Below are 20968 nucleotides of genomic sequence, written 5' to 3'. Positions count from 1 at the left end.
CTTTTATCACAAAAATACTACCGCTAGTTAAAAATGATGCTACAACATGTGCCTTGGCTGGACAGACAACTGCTTAGTGTTGCTGTGTTGGCTTTATTTTAATACCCTTTTCTGTGCCTCAGCTATAGTTGATCCCTCTCCGTTTTTCAGTAGTTTCATCATATGGCAAACACTGTACATTATGGTGGTCAGATGGTCATAGCATCTGGCCGTCGAGCTTCACATTTTAATGTGGATGGATCCCATATGGTGTTCAAGTTCATAAAGTCCAATTAAGTGTTCTCGCATTTAAGGTAAAAAGCTGTTAATTATTGCAAAATCTACACTTTCTCCTTGAGTGTTTGATCTTATGTTACTCATTACTCACTGTCAAGCCACGGGGAGCATGCCAACAATTATGCAGACAGACTGGCAAGTAGGCAGGGAGGTCAGGCGAAGAAAAGCACAGCAGGAAAGTTTTTTAGTCAGCTACAGATATAGAGATTGGTGGTGCGGGCTATGGAGAGCTACAAAGACATGACTGGGAGTGGTGGTGATAGAAATATTGGAGACAGAAGGTTTTTGCAAGATGTAAAAAATCATGAAGAGCTCCATATCGCCAGCACTTGAGGAAAAGACAGTTACGCAGCCTTTGATGTTCAAATTATTTAACAGTGAGGAAGAACGCTTTTGCCACACTGCCTTCATCACGGTTTTATCTGTGAATGCACACAAAACCTCAACAATAGCTCTACTTACAGCTGCCCTCCTTTTCCAAGGAAAGAGGAAATCAATTCTGTGTGTACATATATGCATTTCAGTTTGTGTGTGTGTGTATATGTGGTTGCATTGATTTAAAGTTACTCAGCTCAGCCCTCAGCAGCGCACTTCACCTCTATCTCACCCTTTCCCCTTGGTCCTTCCATGCTCCCCCCTCTTAATCTCATAATTTCATAATTCTGTATTACCCTTTCACACCCCTCCTTCAGTCTTTTGTTATTGTTTGCACCCCCCCCCCCCCCTTGCTCTCTCCTCTCTCCTCATTTCCTTCCCACCCACATCTCAATCTCTTCCACTCTTGCACATGTCATTGTAATTTAAAGATAGGCAGCTGCAGGCCAGCAGAATGTAACACCACCACCACCACCGCTGCTGCCAGTCACTTACATCACCTACATGTAAAGCTGGACACACACTGCCTTACATGGTTGGTAATGAACAGATGTTGTGGACGGAGCCGCAACCACATTCTTTATTAAATTAGTCATTATATACTGCGTTTCTATCAACATTTTCTTTTCTTTCGACCAAGAAAAATATTGGAGAGGGTTTAAAACTGACAAGCAGGAAAGGTTATCAGCTTGAATCAAACCCAAGTATGGATTACACAGTGTAGCTTGCTGATGTTGCAGCTTTCCGTGACAGATTTGCTTTAAATTAATTTATGTCTTTAGGCCTGTCTAACATTATATATATTCATGCAGGGTACAATGCACAGAATTAGCCTTTTTCTGTGTGTTTGGAATAAAGGTGATCAATACTTTAATTCTATTCTAATTCTAATTCTAATTATGCTTTTATTTAATTTCGTCTTGGGTGATCATCAGCATTTTGGATTTGCTGTTATGCTGACAATGTCTCTTGGTTTTACTGTGCCAGCTCAACTTTCCAACTGCCTCAACCAACAGGGTAGTGGGCTTTCAGTCGAGTAACTACAGGACCCAGATCCATGCTGGTTTCCATTTTGCCCAGTTATCTTACTGACTAACTTCTTGGCTGCAAAAGACAAACTAGAAGGATGGAAATCAGCATTTTCTTACTGCTGAGGAGCGGTACAGGTATACCACTATAACTGGTGATGGTGACAGTGTCCCTCTGATATAGTTTCTCTCCTCAGCCAGCCTCCTGATTAACCATTCAGGCACATAAACACACACACTCACATAACCACACACACACACACACACACACACACACCATTTCCTGGGAGAGCATTTATTTGCTTTCATTTGACAGTTTTGGAGGATCTGGCCGACACAGATGTCTGCCTTGGCATGCAAAGAGTACCACCAACATTGATTGGACCTGATCGGCAGGAAAGGGGGACAGCATAAAAGGATGGAGGAAAAAACAGGGAGGAAAATGCAGTCCCGGCCCGGGCTGCTTCTGTTTTTGTGTAATAAATGCAGAGAGTACTCGAAACCCTACTAAGATGGAATATATAACGCTTTTATTTAATGTATCACTATAATATTAATCTGTAGGTGGGGAAAACAGAACAGTAGCTCTGAGGATTAGTAGTGTAAAGTAGCATGAAATGGAATTACTCAAGTAAAATAGGGGTCCTACAAAAATTTTACTTAAGTATAGAAATTGAGTAAATGTCCTTAGTGGCTTTCCACCACTGCCTTAATCAGTTTCACAGAAATGTTAAGCAGGTTTGTTGGGTAGCACCTGCCCAGGTAACCTTGCCAGTGCTGTCTTCTGTAAGAGCTGGCACTCATTAACAGACAGGACTGGTTCCTGTGGAGTTACAGATGTGTGTTCACATGTTGGCAGGGTCTCGCTCCACCCCACTGTGACAAGGTCGGTGCCCCGCTGTTCCCGAGCACACAATTGTGTCTGCTACTAGTCCCATCTGTATCATCACCCTTGATATTTGTGACTGGATGCCTTGCTGGTTGTGTCAGTCTGGCTGATTTAAAGCAGTGCGTGCCACCAGTGCCAGTGATCTGAGTGTGCTCGCGTCACTGTTGCTGAGTTTTATCTGCGGCTAAGTGAACTTCCTGTCACTTCCCATTCCTGCTTTCAAGCAGGCGATAAGCTGCATCTTGTAACATGGTACCCTGTGTTGTTAACTTGTATTTCAGCATGTCAACGTGTGTTATAGGTCCTAGGAATAATAATAATAATAAATGTCTCCCACTTGTGAGACATACAGTAAATATTGTTTTCATATTCATGACATTTTTACTACATACCAACAAAGTAAAAAACAAAAGACTGGGTTGCTCCATTATCTTCTCTGTGGTTTAAACATGTGAACAGATTGCACAGACAGTCACAGCAGCAGTCACAAGAAATGTGTTTCAGCTTTATGTAAGCAGTTCATAACAATACAGCTTCCTCTTGACTTCACTTTTAATTTACCTCACACTATACATATGAAGATTATACACTGTAGATCCAATGAGTTTTGGTATATAAAGCAGCCCTTTCACATATAGGAATTTGGTGTGTGATGTTAGGCACAGGTGAACCCCTCGAGGGCAGACTGTACACTAACACCTGATGACCTTCAAACAGTGAATGATCAAATCACCCATTGTATCATTACATAGTTTGTTGAATGGATGGAGTGAGCAGCCATGCTATCAACTTCACTTTGACTTTATCGTCTGATTTTAACCAAATATATTTAACCATATAAAGTTTTCCGATGGCCCCCTCTGTACATTTGCCACTTTTACCGCTGCATTAGGACTCCTCATTCTTGCAGTATTAACACTGTGCATTGCAAATAATGGGTCAATATCACCATAAGGTGCCTTTGAGACTTCCCAATTTCCCCCCAAAAAAGCTGAGATTTTCCATTTAACTTCACATTTATTGTATTAAGTAGATGTTATGCTGTTAGAAATGCATGTTGGTCAAGCTCCCACACTTTTTATAAATTAACTGCAAGCAGACAATGCACACGCAAACAGCTAAATATGTCAACCCTGTCATGGACAATTTCAAAGTAGAATAAATACATTGTAATTACATAGTGATTATAAAATGTATATTTTCAGAAAGCTATTTAGTCCCTTTCTCAACACTATGTTTTAGTTAATGGGAAAAGTATTTGGATAGTAATGAAATTAGGGCAACCATGTCCACCCTGTCATGGAAGGCTTGCTGACAGGGTGGACAATGACAGGGTGGACATTTTTGGCTACTGTTAGCATTTAATGAGCACATGGTGGACCTTCACTTAGCAACATGATTCAGTTAGCAAGCGGACTGTGTACTGTTTAACACATATATTTCGAATTTCTGAAAGGTTTTTATATTAATTGATATTTCACTATGACAGAGTGGACGTGTTAAGCTTGACAACATCTAACTACACACCTAATATGATGAAAATGACAAAACATAAGTGTAAATACTTACTCTGCAACTAGCCACTGTTTCAGTCTCCACTGAAGAAAGACGAAATGCTGGTTGTGATCTCACTGAAAACATCAGCGAGTTTCTTAAAGGGGCATTTAGCCCAAAATGAAAGGGTGGACAGCAATCTCAGGGACACATGCAAAATGTTCAATACTATTATGAAAATAGAATATACATGATCAAAATGACTTGTTTTATCAAATAACTTGTTGTGACAATAAAACCATGTAAAAAAATTTTTGATTTAGTATCATTTAACCACTTATTACGCACACTGAAGTTAGCAGAACAGTGTGTGGGACATGCCAAAATCACGTACATCCAAAGAAAAAAAATGGTATAAAATGAAGGAAACACATTTTTAGAGACATATTATTGTACTGATATGTGCGCAAATCTTTGGTCACTTATAATAAGACCTCAGAGTTTAATTATTCTGCTACATTTTCATGATGACTGAGTGATTCTGATGAGGACACCAAAGGCACTTTATAGTGATATTGACCCTAATGGAGGGACGGTATAGCCAGCCAGTTGGTCTTGATTCACAGTGGCGTTCAGCATAATGCAATACAGTCCTGCTTTGATTCCAAATCTCCACCTGAGTGGGTGGGCGGTGATGAAGGGCAGCTGTCAGCCACAGGTTTCCTGATGGCATTGACTGAAAATTGAGGCACACATGTAAATTACTGGTGACAGATCAATAGTGTATTGTGATATTATATGTGTGTATGTGGAAGTGTGTAGATTGTGAGAAACTGGTGACTTTATTAAAGTCAAGGCAATATTCTGTCTCTGCTCTATTGTCACACAATCTTATGGAAAGATGAGCAAACATTGAGTTGATCCTGTTAGCAAGTATTGCATGTGCTGCTCGCTCATCTGTTTCATAGTTGTCTGTTCTTGTCACACTTGAGAACTAAATGTCTATTAAACCGTGGCTGTCTGAGTGACTTGCGAACAGCTATCATCTCTGTTGGAGTAAAATAACGGCAGCCTCATCCTTTGATTTTTTTTTCTAATACCAAGAAATTAGTAATCCATTATGTTAAGCAGCTGATGTAAACTGTAAATTGCAGCGTAATGTCGTACCACCGTCTCCTCTCTGAGGTGAGTGTAGTTCTTGGTGAGCGGGTGGGAGACATGGAGTGAAATCCTTAATGCCAGGCAGCACAAGACAGCAGGTAGAAGGGAATGGATCACTGAGATAGAGTGACTGCATAGGAGAGGTCTCTTACTGTAGAATGAGAGAGAACTAGTGGTGAGATAGCAGCAGCACCTCCACGGCTCAGCCCATCCTCCCCGTGACAGCGCAGCGTTACGTGCTGCATCTCTCCTTTGTCGTCAGAGCAGCCCCAGCCTCCCGCCCGCGCACAACTCCTCTCCGCTCTGCACCAGAAAGGAGCATCCTCTTCTCTCCGCCCTCCCTCTCTTTCGTATCCTCTCTGCCTCTCTCTCTCTCTCTGTCTCTCTCTCTCTCCCTCTCTGTCAGTTGGTGTGTCCTCAGAATGAGGTTAGCAGCAGCAGCAGCAGCAGCAGCAGTAGATAGAGACAGCAGAGCCACACTTACTGCAGCAGCCAGGAGAGGCTGTCCTTCAGCCGTGCACCATCTACCGCTGCATTCACCCCTGCCCTGAGAACGCAACGCTCATTCTTGTGCTCTCTTTCTGTCTCTCTCTCTCTCTCGCTCTCGCTCTCTCTCTCTCTGTAGCAGTGATGGGGAAGACCACCATGTAGACACAGAGAGGCAGCAGAGGCAACAGCAGAATAGCAGCAATGGGAAGCCACACATGGAGCGGGTCTGGACTGCAGCCGTGGTGAGCCTGAGACCAGCAGGACTTGCAATCACCATCATTGCCCATCTCAGGACCTGACCACTGGGGCTGTCCAACGCTCACCTGGATGCTCCCCACTTGTGTTTCGTCATCCCCTCCTCTCCTTGTTCTCTGCTGCTCTTTCTCCTCCTCTTCTTCTGTTTCTTCTCTTTGATGGTTTTTGGTCTACTGATATCTGACAGTCTCCTGAAACTGCGAAGCTGCTCATTGATTTATCCCCTCGGATTTCCCCCCCATTTTTAATCTCTCTATCTGCCTACTTTACCTTCAAGTGGCATTCTTTTTTCCCTTTTTTGGTTGTTGTTGCCTGCTTGATACCTATTTTGGAATTTTTTTTAATGAGACTGAGCTCATCTCTCTGTTGTGCAACCTTTTTGATTGATCTATAAGCAATAACAAACACTAATCTAACTGACTTGACAAGCTGACATCATGGGGGACATGTCCAACAGCGATTTTTATGCCAAGAACCAAAGAAACGAGGACAACCATGCGGCAGGCTTCGGCTGCTCGCTCATGGAGCTGCGCTCGCTCATGGAGCTGCGTGGCACAGAGGCGGTGGTCAAGCTCCAGGAGGACTACGGGGGCGTAGAGGGACTGTGCAAACGACTGAAAACCTCACCCACAGAAGGTGAGTCCCCATGCTTGTCTGTGTATGTGCCCGGTTGTGTATGTGAATATATGTGCACTGGTGTGTGTCGTATGAAGGATCGCACCTTGAGGAATGTGTTCTACTGCTGTGTGTCGAGCCAATTACAAGATTGATGATAAGTTTCCACTGTTATTACTGCTGGTTTGAATATGGATAGTTAGTATATACGTGGTACCCCTGCTTTATTTGACACAAAATCATTGGTAAAAGCACAGGCACGAACAAACCTTGTAAAGCACCTGGAGAAATGCGTAAGCACAGCATCAGAACAGCAGACAGGGAAGGGAGTCCTGTTTGAAGGGACTAATGAAAATTCTTCTCAGCCAGCTAGTGTTAGACCTGTTTAGTATGCATAGAAATCTCTGTGGACAGTTTAGCCTCCCCTCACTCTCCCTCCCCCACACAACGCCCCCCACCCTCCCTTGTCGTTCTCCCATCCCATCAGCCAATCGTCCGTAGCCTTATTAAGGAGCAGGTCTCTGGGGCAACACGGTAGAGGTTTTGGCCATGTGCGACGTGCTGTGGCGTCTGCAAATGTGAAGTGGGCATGAGTGGAATGGGAAAGTAAAAAGCACAGTGATAAATAACAGGTACAGCATATGTTCTCTATTTATTTATTTCTGTTGAATACGTGGAAAAGACAGTAAATATTTAATTTCTGCTGTGTATTTCCTCCTTCTGTTCTTTTATCCAAACTGGTGTAGGTTTGTTTAGTTATATTACAGCACTATTTTTCTTCATTGAGGGAATCACCAATGAAAATTTTAAAATTGTATAAAAGCACAGCATGTGGTACCCCAGAATCCCCTCATATCCGTTTTACACACCTGCCTGAGCTATGACATAATATCCACTTTAGGTTATTGAAAAATTCATGCAGACATATATTGTTAAAGCAGCCCAACCTTTACTTTATCTACATAGTGCACAAAAGTCGGCTTTTGTGTTGCTACGTCTTCTTACTTCATCTGTGTATTGAATATTTATAACAGTGTTGAAATCATCCACCTCCCCTGATGTAGAGACCATTGCTCAGTATTCATGTAGCATCACCTGTGTGACATCAAAGGCAACCTGTAACCTTATAGGCTGATAGTCACCGAAGATTGTGTTCCCCGGTCTTCTCATCCAATAGCACCACTTCTAGGTCAGCTGGTGGCAATACCTGCTGCAAGACACAGGGACAACAGAGTTAACTGGATAGATTCAGAGAAGTCCAAGTCGCAGAGCTGAATTAAGTTTGAATAAAGAGCAAATCAGAAAGGGATGGAAAAGAATAAAAGCACTGATGAACACTGGGGATGCAGCCTATCGCTCGTCCACAACATCAGTGTGAAACAATGCCTGCAGTGTTCCAGCGATTCTGAAATTAAACTGAATTTGAACTAGCAATAAAATTATCATAACAGACATAAAATTATAATTCCATTTATTCCATTCTCATGAGCATCCTGATTAGATACACGAACACTACATTTCATCAGTGCGCTAAACACTAATTCAGGATCACAGCCTGCAGTCTTGCAATAAAACTACAATTAAAGTCATTAAACATACAATATAAAAACAGGAATATTATATTTATTAACATGCTTTCTGTCACTGGTAGTCTGACTTGTTGAGCGTAACATCTCAGCAGTGCCACTGTATGTACTGTATGTGCAACACCAGGTCTGACACTGAGGGGAGAGCGCGTTACATAATAATACATGATAAAAGCACAAAATAGTACATCAACATTTACTTTTGTTTTGGTACAGGCTGAGTTATAATTACATGATGCAGCTCATTTAAGACATTGATTAAATGTTTACCAGGGCATTTTCATATTTTAATTGAAGAAGTGAATGCTAAAATTATTGCGGATCACTGTTCAAAATTAAAGTTCCTCCTTGCTGATACGTCCTACGGGTAAAATAATAATCAGAAAGAAAAAAAGAAATGGGGAAAAAATGGCTCTAAGGAGCAATTCAAAATGTATGTAAATGCAGTTCCCTGCCAGCTGGATTATTCAAAACATTACAATCTCAAACGTGTGACTGTGCCATGAATTATTTTGGGATTCATTGGATTTACAAGAATGCATTGTGTGTCTTGTGCAGTACTTGTGCAGGATAAATGAGGAATTTCCATATTATAGTTTATCAACATGTTGAAGTCCCCAAGTTTTGGTTGAGATCTTGTCTTACTGCTAACAAGCAGGTGTTCTCCCGTCCCTGGTTATTATTATTAATTGTTAAAATGAATTATGCTATCTCTCAGCAGAGCGTTCATTAAGTAGAAACTGAGTAATGGTACCTGGTGCTATTTGCATTAAAGATCCCAGGTGTTTCTATATTTATGCTGTGTGTCTCCTCTTGTGTGCTGTGTGGTTTCTCCACAGAACATATGTTACCTCAGAAAGATGATCATGGTAATTATCCTTGAAGCTATTCTGTATTGGTTGCTGTCATCATGTGTGGTGTGTGTAACGTGTATATGTCCCAGGGGCCGGAGTTTGATGCTAAGAGGCCCTGAGCACAGTTGACCTATTAGCCCTGTATACTGTTGCCGTTACCAGCCCGTTCATGTGATACTAACAGTTCATGAGTGGCTAAAGCCCATTATGCAGCATAAATGCATAATGGCTCTGTAAGTATAGAAATGCTACCAGTTAAGAAGTTCCCCTTCCGACCACATGCATTCAGATGCAGCAGGCAGCAGGCTCCTGCTACACTGATGCTACAGTACATGAAAATGTGAAATTTAGAAAAAAAGGACAAATAGTGTTCCAGCAGCTAGACATGTGATAGGCTGTTTATTTATTTATCTGACACAAAATGTAAGTTACTTATGAGGGTTAGAGGATACAGCACTCACTGCATGTCTAAGCAGGACTCACATTATGTATAACTGCAGTGGTTTGTAGGAAACATAGCTTGGTTTTTAACAATCTAAATGATAAAAAAAAGAAGCTTACTTGAACACATTTCTTTAGGCATTAGCATGTTTATCATTTTTAACCCATAGAGAATTGATACATGGTGATGAAATCAATGGTGATTCAGTGACACATGACATAACAGCCCGGATCCTCTGTTTCTTACCCTTCAATTTTCTCAGTAGCCTGATTCCTTGCACTATATACCTGCACCCAGGATGTAGTTACCTATGTGTTACCTTGTAGGTGACTGTGGGGTGAAGAAGCTTGCGTTTCCCCGAGACAGCCAGCGGGTGAATGGCATGAGTCATTCAGGGGCCAGATGGGATGTCAGGCTACAGCTAAGTTTCCGAGAAGGGACAGCAGGAAGCAGCTCGGGGTATGACCTGCTTCTCTTCAGATAGGAGAAAAGATGGTTGGTGGTTGCTCATAGTGTAACTATTTTCTCAAGAGACTGTAGAGAGCTCATTGGTAGGTCCTCCTGGGTTGGGAGCAAGGAATTGTGAGAGAGTACTCAGGGCAGAGCCGTTCCTCAAGGGTTGGGAGGATGAAGAGGTGCTTAGGGCACCGATAGTCTTTGATGCTGTGAGAAAGGGAGGGCAGGAGGGTACTTAGCAAAACTGTGCGGGAAAGGAAGAGTAAACACAGATTTGTGTTGAAGCCACATTATATATAAGGGTTGTGCTCACCTCACTATAGTACACTGGTAAGCTTTGCAGGATATTTTGATATGACTGCAAATTTGGATAAAATGATGTGATATTTGAAATGAAGCAGTGAATGTTTTAAAACATGCATCACTATAAGTGTACACACATTTTTTAATACCAGTATCAGTTCTGGCATCTTTTAGCTGTGTACAGTATGCCTACTAGTATCATCACCCAAAGCAGAACACCCACCAGGACCCCTGAAAAATCAGGCTCATAACTGCCACAGTCACTTTTTTATAACTTCCAGTTCACTATCTGCAGAGCTGCACGTGAGCGTGACTTTACACACCAAGGTGATGGAATAAAGTGTTATCTCATGCATGCTGAAGAGAGATAGCACTAAATACAAATTACCGCTGCAGGAATTTAAAATAGGCAATAGGAATTCAATCCAAGAGTAAAAATTTGCTATTTTATTTACAACTAAGCAACAACGACTGAGATACCTCAATTTCATATCCTCACCTTCACGCCTTTTCTGTCACATGTTTTTTATTTGCCCTGTACAATATCACCACACCTTATTTCAATCGTCTTACCGCCTCCATCTTTTCACCACCTCCCTTAGGGCTCCAGTTCTCCTGATCTGACTCCCACTGCACATACACGCACTTCTACCACCACCTACAAATCCCCCGCAGTTTTATACCAGCAGTCCATTCCAGATGCTTGCCAATATCTTAACCGCACCAAAACTATACCTAAGATATTATGATCTCCAACCTAAATTGAAAAATTCTACCTTGAATTTATGCATCTAATCATCTGAAAATCATCTGTCAAATGATCTGTACAAAGTACAAATGATCTTTGAAAAAAGGTCTCACGCACACGTTTGTGTACATAGAAATGTACAGACTTTAACAACAACTCCCATTGTGCATTTTTGGTCTAACATGCAATCTCACCTCATGCCAATAATGGGGAATTGGGATGGAAATGTTATACTTCTGTGCATTCACTGTGCATTCAGCATCTTAGATTAGTTCACCTTTAGATTTCAGGATTTCAGTTTTTCCCTCACTGATCTCATAGCAACAGCAGCTGAGGTTAATAGGTGTTACAGTACTTAGAAAGCAGAAAAAACATTATTACTCAGAAAAGTTCAAATAATTAAAACACTGACAATAACCTATAGAACTGCTAAATTATTACCACCACCATGGAGCTCATGTTTTCAGTGCCACCTGCTTGTCTTCTTGCCAGCAGGATTACTGAAACACTGCTGGCCCATTTTTCAGGAAACTTGGTGGAAAGGTGTGCCATGGGTGAAGGAAGAACCGATTGAATTTTTGAGTGGACAGACATCTAATTCAAGAACAAGCAATACTATGGACTAAATTGTAATACCGGAGTCTAGTAGTAGTAGTACACTTTTGGACGGAGCCGTATTAGCTGGTTCCCCCATCTAATCTTTCTAATCTATGCTAATCTCAGCTAACTGGCTCCAGCTACTGTATACATTTATCGTATAGACGTGAAAGTGGCATTGATCTTCTCGTCTAACTCTTGGCAAGAAAGCATTATTTGATTTTTAAATATCAAACTATTCCTTTAAAGCAAACTTTGAAATGGAAAATAAAAATATATTTCCACCCGCTCCACAACTCCATGATGTCTTCTCCTGTAAAACACCTTACTTCCTACCTCCCTTTATCCCTCCTACCTCCCCTCCCTGTCCCCTCCAGACCTCATCAGCCCTTCTACCTGCCCTTACTCTCTCTCTCTACCTCCCATTCCTCTGTCTCATCACACCTTACCTCTCCTCCCTTCTCTCCCTCCTCTGCTCCCATTTCTATTTCGGTGTGCTGGTCGGTCGCTGATATCCCAGTGGGCCAGTGTACAGCGTAGCCTAAATAGACCTGCTCTACATCTATAACCTTCATTATCTCTCTCTTCTACTCTCACTTATTTTACTGAGTTAGTAACAATGTAATTGTGCTGGAAAAGTAGCACACAGTTCTAAATTTGTGTTTGTGCCTAAACTATTGAAAATATACTATCTGAACGTGGACTTGGTTTTTGATACCTCTAGTAACACAGAGCACAGTAGCCTTTGACAAGTGGAAAAAAAATGGTTTGCAGAAATGCAGGTGACAATCATTTGATTGAGGACAGATGTTTTTATAGCAGATTCCTGAGGGGAATGCCCCTGCATTACTTTTTGTGGCAGTAATGACAGTGGTGGATTGTGGCCAGATGATACATCATGCACACTGCCTGTTTTCCTTATGGGAGCTGGTTGTTGACGGTTCTTGTGTTAACAGTCCACTCATTGAGGTGAGCACTTTATCTGAATGTGATTCGATATAAACACACACAAACAACAGACCCGAAATGTCTCTACACACAAATACACACACGCAGTTTATCGCATACAGTATAAATCCATTGATTTGTATCCAGTGTCTTGGATGTTTGCATTCATTTTTCTTCAGTGACATTGGCTTGATGTCAAGGACACAAATTTAGGGGTGTGCATGTGTGTTTGGCAAAACATGTAGAAAAGAACAAAAAGGAAGAAATGGAGGTGTAGCAGGAGAAAGACTGAAGATGAGAAGAGAGTGTTGTTCAAAAAGAGGTTAGATGTATGAAGATGGGTAAATACTTTTTTCCTTTTTTCTATTCGGCCACAGCCCCTCTTGCAGCTACAGATGGCCGTCTAGTATCATACATTGCATTGTGATTTCCCTTTGTAAAATCAAGGCTGTGCTACTATCACTGTTCGTATTCCTCCTACATATTTCGCTCTATGTTCTGTACTGCTCCCATGACGAGGCCTTATGAGTTCTATACATAACTCAGGAAACTGTTTGCCCCACGCATCTGTCATCCACCTCTTCCCACCTTCTCTCTATCGTCCTCTCTCCTTCTCCCTCCATCCTCTCTGACTGCAGAGTTTTGTTGAAAACACCTCTCCTGCTCCCCCATTTCATCTCCTTTATTTATATATTTTTTTATTTTCCTTCATTCATACAAAGCTTCTCCCTTTTTTCCCTCTAATCTTTTTTTATCCCTCCCTTGAAATAAAGTCCACATTTCAATCTGGGTACATTTCTCACATTCTCCTCTTCTAATTACCCTGTTGTTTCTCCTTCTGCTCCTCTTCTCATCTGTTTGTCCCTCATCCCACCTTTCCTCCTTGCTCCTTTTCGTTTTGGCCCTCCCTCCATCTCGCCCTCCCTGATGATCATACTTATCGCGTCCTCCAGTCGCAGCACCTCGAGCGCGTTCCCTTCTGACGCAGTATATTTAATCTCTGTCCCACAAGGGATCTCTCACACGGAGCAGCCATCTCTTTAATAAGGACAATTTCTCCTGCTCTGCAACTCCTCTTCTCCTCCTCTCCTCCTCCTCTCCTTCTCTCCTCTCCGCCATTCCCTCACCTCCCTTCCCCTAGTGGCTCCGTAAAAGGGAAAGAAGAGGAAGAAAAAGAGAGAGAATGAAATAGGAGGCGGTGGAGAAGCGAGTGAGAGATGTCTCTCAGAGGACAGATTATAAATGATACACAGCCATTTTGCTCTGTGAGGGAGCAAAACCACATCATGGGCACACACGCACACTCACAAATACACACCACTACTCACACAGGTGTTCTTCTGCGGTGTAGTAGCAGTGACCTTGAAGGAGGCTTAAGCAGCATTGTGGCACAGTGGTCGATCACTGCAATAGCACTCTATATGCAATATTAAGAAGATTTACTGAGTGAAAGAATGTGCTGACGTCTTAATGAGCAGTCCAGCTAATGCATGTCTTTGGTATGTCTTTAAAAAAAAGCCTGATTTTATTTATAGTCAATAAATGTTTTATTGATGCTTCTAGATCAGTGAAAATCACTAATCAAATAAGAACTACACATATACAACATCTAGTGTTGTATACAGTGGGGCAAAAAAGTATTTAGTCAGCCACCAATTGTGCAAGTTCTCCCACTTAAAAAGATGAGAGAGGCCTGTAATTTTCATCATAGGTACACTTCAACTATGAGAGACAAAATGAGAAAAACAAAATCCAGAAAATCACTGATTTTTAAAGAACTTATTTGCAAATTATGGTGGAAAATAAGTATTTGGTCAATAACAAAAGTTCATCTCAATACTTTGTTATATACCCGTTGTTGACAGAGGTCAAACGTTTTCTGTAAGTCTTCACAAGGTTTTCACACATCATGTTGCTGGTATTTTGGCCCATTCCTCCATGCAGATCTCTTCTAGAGCAGTGATGTTTTGGGGCCGTCGCTGGGCAACACAGATTTTCAACTCCCTCCAAAGATTTTCTATGGGGTTGAGATCTGGAGACTGGCTAGGCCACTCCAGGACCTTGAAATGCTTCTTACGAAGCCACTCCTTCGTTACCCGGGCGGTGTGTTTGGGATCATTGTCATGCTGAAAGACCCAGCCACGTTTCATCTTCAATGCCCTTGCTGATGGAAGGAGGTTTTCACTCAAAATCTCACGATACATGGCCCCATTCATTCTTTCCTTTACACGGATCAGTCGTCCTGGTCCCTTTGCAGAAAAACAGCCCTAAAGCATGATGTTTCCACCCCCATGCTTCACAGTAGGTATGGTGTTCTTTGGATGCAACTCAGCATTCTTTCTCCTCCAAACACGACAAGTTGAGTTTTTACCAAAAAGTTCTATTTTGGTTTCATCTGACCATATGACATTCTCCCAATCGTCTTCTGGATCATCCAAATGCTCTCTAGCAAACTTCAGACGGGCCTGGACATGTACTGGCTTAAGCAGGGGGACACGTCTGGCACTGCAGGATTTGAGTCCCTGGCGGCGTAGTGTGTTACTGATGGTAGCCTTTGTTACTTTGGTCCCAGCTCTCTGCAGGTCATTCACTAGGTCCCCCCGTGTGGTTCTGGGATTTTTGCTCACCGTTCTTGTCATCATTTTGACCCCACGGGGTGAGATCTTGCGTGGAGCCCCAGATCGAGGGAGATGATCAGTGGTCTTGTATGTCTTCCATTTTGTAATAATTGCTCCCACAGTTGATTTCTTCACACCAAGCTGCTTACCTATTGCAGATTCAGTCTTCCCAGCCTGGTGCAGGTCTACAATTTTGTTTCTGGTGTCCTTTGACAGCTCTTTGGTCTTGGCCATAGTGGAGTTTGGAGTGTGACTGTTTGAGGTTGTGGACAGGTGTCTTTTATACTGATAACCAGTTCAAACAGGTGCCATTAATACAGGTAACGAGTGGAGGACAGAGGAGCCTCTTAAAGAAGAAGTTACAGGTCTGTGAGAGCCAGAAATCTTGCTTGTTTGTGGGTGACCAAATACTTATTTTACCGAGGAATTTACCAATTAATTCATTAAAAATCCTACAATGTGATTTCCTGGATTCTTTCCCCCCATTCTGTCTCTCACAGTTGAACTGTACCTATGATGAAAATTACAGGCCTCTCTCATCTTTTTAAGTGGGAGAACTTGCACAATTGGTGGCTGACTAAATACTTTTTTGCCCCACTGTACATGTTTACAAAGCAGTACATGGGTTAGATAGTATAGTATATGGGTTAGATCATTGGGAAAAAATACAAGGACAAATAACTGCTGATGATTTACTGTACTGACATTTGAATTTACAAGCTTGTTACAAGCCTCCATCAATGACTTGCTAACAAACAGATCTGATGCAAACAGGAAGCCCTAAGAGCTTCTCCAATCTGGCAACCCAAAAGGTTACTTTTTTCACACTGTTTCATGTTCATCTGTTAAGCATAAAAAAATTAAAAAAAGACATAAACCATTAGTAAAGTTCTTAGTGGCAAATGATGAACCCTTTCTATGCCTTACAACAATGTACTCCTTGTTGCAAAGCTGTGCCAATTTCTTAATGCACCATAATACAAAAAGATGAGCAGGTGTAGGGAAAAAATAATAATGGCTTGTGAACATTTCCGCTGGGATGTGTTGTGAAGTGCAATCACTTCTCAGATGCTTAGGCTTTTATATCAGGCTTTGATTACTGTCTCTGGAGAAATGCGCTGTGGGCTGGTTTCCCAGACAGGAATTAAACAAGGTCTTGGACTAAAACAAAGTTTATATCCCTTAGATGTCCACTGAAATGCATCCTTAGGCTTGACTATGTCTAATTTCTTTTTGAGAAATTGGCCTTGAATGTGGAAATTATCTGTGCCTCTTTTCATCAGTAGTGATGCATATCAGATGAAAAGCCAGCACAGTGTATTGATTCCCTCATGATAAATATGACTTGATGGGTTGACCAGTAACAATACAAGGAGAATCAAGTGAGCTAGAGAAGTATTTCAATATGTTGAACTAGGCTACCATTGTCAGGAAGATACTTTGAATGTGCTATATGTGTACTCTATACAGTATATATTGTATATTACTGTATTGTCATTGTATGACTATACACTTTCTTTTTTTTTTAAACTCCATCTTGCCAGGCAGACAGATATGTAGACACACACACACACACATGCGCATGCACGCACACACAGGCAGATGCTGGTCATTGCCGGCAGTGAAGTCAGCTGTCCCAGGAGATGCCTGACTGAATTAAGAGGACAGATGCCAAAAACCAGACTCTACTGGCCTGCTCTCATGGAGCCTGGTGCTGACTCACAACAGTATACAGTATGTCTGTTTACTTTAGTGTACAGATTGGTTTTCAGTAGACATGATTGAAAATGTAAGAAAAAAATAAACATGGTTGTCTTGGTAGTTTCCAGATATGAAACTGACTGTAAAGCATCACTGTGTGGAAAAAACAACATATGTGCTGATTCAACTCTCCTTAGGAAAACAACAATTTAAACTTACTTGTATGGATCTTTAAGCTTTACTTGTGATTGACGTTTTCAGTTCACTTAAAAAATAATTCAGTTATTACTTTACATTAAACATGAGGTCATTGTGACAGTTTAGCTATTTCACATCTGATTTCATCTTATGAAATCGTTGGTCTTGTCGTTAGCATTTTTTTAAGCATGAGGGAACACTGACTGACATTGCAGTGCAGTGATGTTTTTCCTCCTTTCTTGTTTTTTGTGCTGCCAGACTCCTCTGGCTTTGAAATAATTGGTGATGTAATGCTAAGACATTGTTACCAAGGCAAGAAATTAAATCAGCACTTTTCATATTTCTTCAAAGTGTACTAAGATTCATTCCTCCTTGTTTTTTCAAACTTTAACTTTCAAATGAAACATTTTAATTTGCAGTCTTGCAAAGTAAGCCCACAGTGTTCAGGTGGGGTGTAGTGTCATGCTTAAGGGCTCTTGAGGGACAGGACAGGTGGCTGTTGAATCTGTGATCCACTGACAGGTTTCTACCATCAGTCCACCACACCACCTCATTACTTTAGTTCGTGTCTGCCTGGAAAGTCTGCCAGTAGATAAGTGAATCACTCAAAAATACAGTGGCAGAAACTGACATCTCCAAATGCTTCTCTGTCCTAGGTCGCTGTCACATATCTACATTCAGTTCTTGTCCTCTGAAATGTCCTGAATCTGAACTGGCTGCTGGAAGCCAGGAGTATGGATAGCAAGTTGACAGGCGTGGTGATGCTTTTAGCTGAATATGCAGAGTCCCGGGCTATAACCGGCTTGTTTCTTTCCATGTCAGCTCTTTTCCTGAGTTGACCTCTCTCCTCTCTCTTCTCCCGCTGTGGGGCAGAACAAGGATGGTACCACCACTGCCAACACAGACAGACAGCATTTCCCTCTCAAGGGCACATACACAGTCTTGGACCGGATCCAGCCCTGCCTTGCTCAAGGGCACAGAGCAGCCATCTCTCAACTTTGAATTCATGCAGAAAGTAGAGGAGAGTAATCCATAACATCCTAGCAGCAGCAGAAAAGAGGAACAGGAACATGGATATTGTCTCACTCCAATTTAGAGTTTTACCTTTCCTGAACCTTTGAAACGTATGACTGTGTGTCTTGCCCAAAGGCATAAAGAAAGAATAAACTAAGCATGTTTAATCTTGCCCAGGGGATGAAGGATACTACCACACTGATAGTACACTTACCCAAGGGCACGGCATCAAAGCATCAAAACCAGACACCGCCTAATGTGCAAACACATCATCTCAACTTCTGCAGTTCACTAATCTAGCAATGCTCTTGTGATGGTACTTTTGAGCTATTGCACTTTTATCCAGTAAGTACAGTACAGCTGGGTCTGATTTAAAAGAATCTTCATTGGGGAATTTATACTTCACCTGTTCAAACCTTCACTGGTAGAAGGAATATTCAGATCCATTATGTAGTCCTTTATCCTTTAAGTTACAGTCATCACAATCTTACTTGCCTACAATAGTAAAAGTAAGCATTTTACTATTGTAGCTGGTCGGTGGAGTAGTTTTATTTTTGAATGTAAATGTACCACTGCAAATCCTGTAATTCTGGATGCAATCACTCATGTTTTTCTACTTTCTTGTGCTTAAGTACTGTATGTATACTGTGTGCACAGTGTAAGAGATTTTTTACAGTAGTATTAAAACAATTAATCCATTAGAAAATAATTCATAAAAACACATTGATAATCAAATAATCATTCAATTTGTCTGATATAGATTGCCAAATATGAAATGTGTCTTTATATCATGATAAATTGACCATGTTTAGATTTTGGACTGTTGGTTGGATTGGAAAAAAAAATATTGGCCTCAAGGAACTTGCGAAGAGCATATATTTTTAAAAAATCTTATAGACTAAACAATTCATCAATAATTAAAAAAAAAAAAGTCTCAGTCCTTTTCTCTTGTAGATATAGTTTGCCATTTAGTAGTGTGTGTATATATATATATATTATTTTTTTTTACAGTTTATAAATGTGACCCAGCCAGCACCAAATGATTAGCCTTACATTAGTAGTATATGGAAAAATCAATTGTGCCTAATGCCATCTAAGAACATCTGTTTCATTTCAGGAACATTAAAGATGCATCCATTTGTGCAACAGATGGAACTTTTTGGATGGGGTTTCATGGGCTCAGTCACATTAAGTTCGCTGAAAATGCTACTGCATAGCACAAGCAAAGATCAATACCCTTTCAACTCTCCACTGTAATTTCCATGTAGTGTTAGGGTTCTCCTATTTCAAGAGTGTGCTGATTAACAGATAGTTCTTACATGCTTTAATCCATTTAAAACATCATTGATATCGATGTATAAATATGATGACAAAATTACATTGAATGATGTCAAATTATTATTTGAATTATTAGTATACATTTAGTTCAGTTGGCATTTGCCCTCCACAGTCATCAGCGCCTCTCTTGCTAAACCCCAAACAGTGTATTTTCCCTGCAATTCCAGGCAGACAATAAGGCACATTAGTGTGTGTAGATTTCCCTTACCTGTCATGACTATTTCATGACTCTCTCAGGTAGTTTGAATTTTAATAGCTGTCCCTATTGTGTCCGGAGCTTATCTGAGCCCCTGGGCGAAACCAGAGACTGACACCCAGATGGGAGACAGCAGATAGACCACTGTCACTCTCCCTTTCAGCCTCTTGGCCCTGGACGCTCTCCCTTTTCACTCCCAAGGGGGGAGGGTTGCTGACTTGTGTGAGTGCGCATCCACTGCGTTTACGTGCAGTTGGAAATGTTAGTGTATGTGTGTAGGCATGAGGGAAAACACAACAGCTCCTGATCGCCATGGTTAACTAAGCCAACAGAGCCAAAACTACGGTGTCAGTATAGATAGTATAAATATTTGTTTTTACTATGCTGTACGTAGCTCTCTATGGACTTATTTAAAATAAACCATTACCTTGTCATTAACCCCTATGATCTGTAAATGGGAATGTACAATAATTTATACAGTCTAGTAGTATTAAAGCTGTCAAAATGTACATATATTCCTGCAGTCATGCGTACAACAGTCCCTACATAAATATACAAACAGTCACACATGAGAGGAGTAAGGAAAAGGGGTGTTTTCTCCTTCTGAGTGTGCATGGCTAAAAGAGAAAGTGAGAGATGAAAAGGTGAAAATAGGAGGGACTGTGTTGTTACAGCTACTGCTCAGCCACAGCACTATATTATTTATTGCAGCATCTACAAAGTGAATAAGAATTCAGTACCAGTGACATTTCATCATCAGATATGAAGACTGGCTTAAGAAATCCAGGAACTGAATGAATTTATGTTTATTTCACATTGTATGATGATGTGTGATGATGGATGGATGAATGGATGAATGGATGGAAGGAAGAATGGAGGGATGCACAGGTAGATAGATAGATTGATTGATTGAATTAATGGTTGAACAGTCTGGAATTACAGGGTGAGGTAACTGACCGCATTACACTTTGCCCTTATCACTAAGCAGTTGTGTCTAAACATGCTCACACACTCTCACTATCTCTTTCTCTTTCTTTGCCACACACACACACACACACACACAGAGGCTGTAAACAGATGTCACATTAATGTTGTGTCCACATCTAGGGCAGTCGGGCCAGCTAACATTACAGTGTTTGAGGCTCAGATGGTGGAACAGATATACTAAATGACTAATAAATTCAGTAAGAGACTCACATTTTTTTACATTGTTTTTCACTTTTGAGCATTTGCAGTCAGTTGAATAAGCACATTTGGACACTCACATGTATGCATGCATGAAGAGAAAATCTTTTCCACAGATGACATCACGATTTTCACCCGTATTTTTTGCGTTTTTTTGTGTCTGTGACGATTCAAGTGGTTACACAATTTCATTTTTAACTAT

The 20968-nt window shown here is 41.1% G+C and overlaps 1 protein-coding gene across 1 annotated transcript in view; it reads left to right on the top strand.

Annotated features, from left to right (window-relative positions):
• The first annotated feature begins 6404 nt into the window (after window positions 1-6404).
• The window catches only part of atp2b2 (ATPase plasma membrane Ca2+ transporting 2), a 67592-nt gene continuing 53028 nt past the window's right edge, over window positions 6405-20968 (top strand). Inside the window, exon 1 of the mRNA XM_070837508.1 lies at window positions 6405-6603. Within this exon, the coding sequence (XP_070693609.1) occupies window positions 6405-6603 (199 nt within the window). The remainder of the gene's footprint in view (window positions 6604-20968) is intronic.

The sequence above is a fragment of the Pempheris klunzingeri genome, chromosome 2, assembly GCF_042242105.1.
Source record: "Pempheris klunzingeri isolate RE-2024b chromosome 2, fPemKlu1.hap1, whole genome shotgun sequence".
In the NCBI taxonomy this organism is placed as follows: Eukaryota; Metazoa; Chordata; class Actinopteri; order Acropomatiformes; family Pempheridae; genus Pempheris; species Pempheris klunzingeri.
The sequence above is the reverse complement of the archived record's forward strand: the minus strand, read 5'-3'. Positions and strand labels throughout refer to the sequence as shown.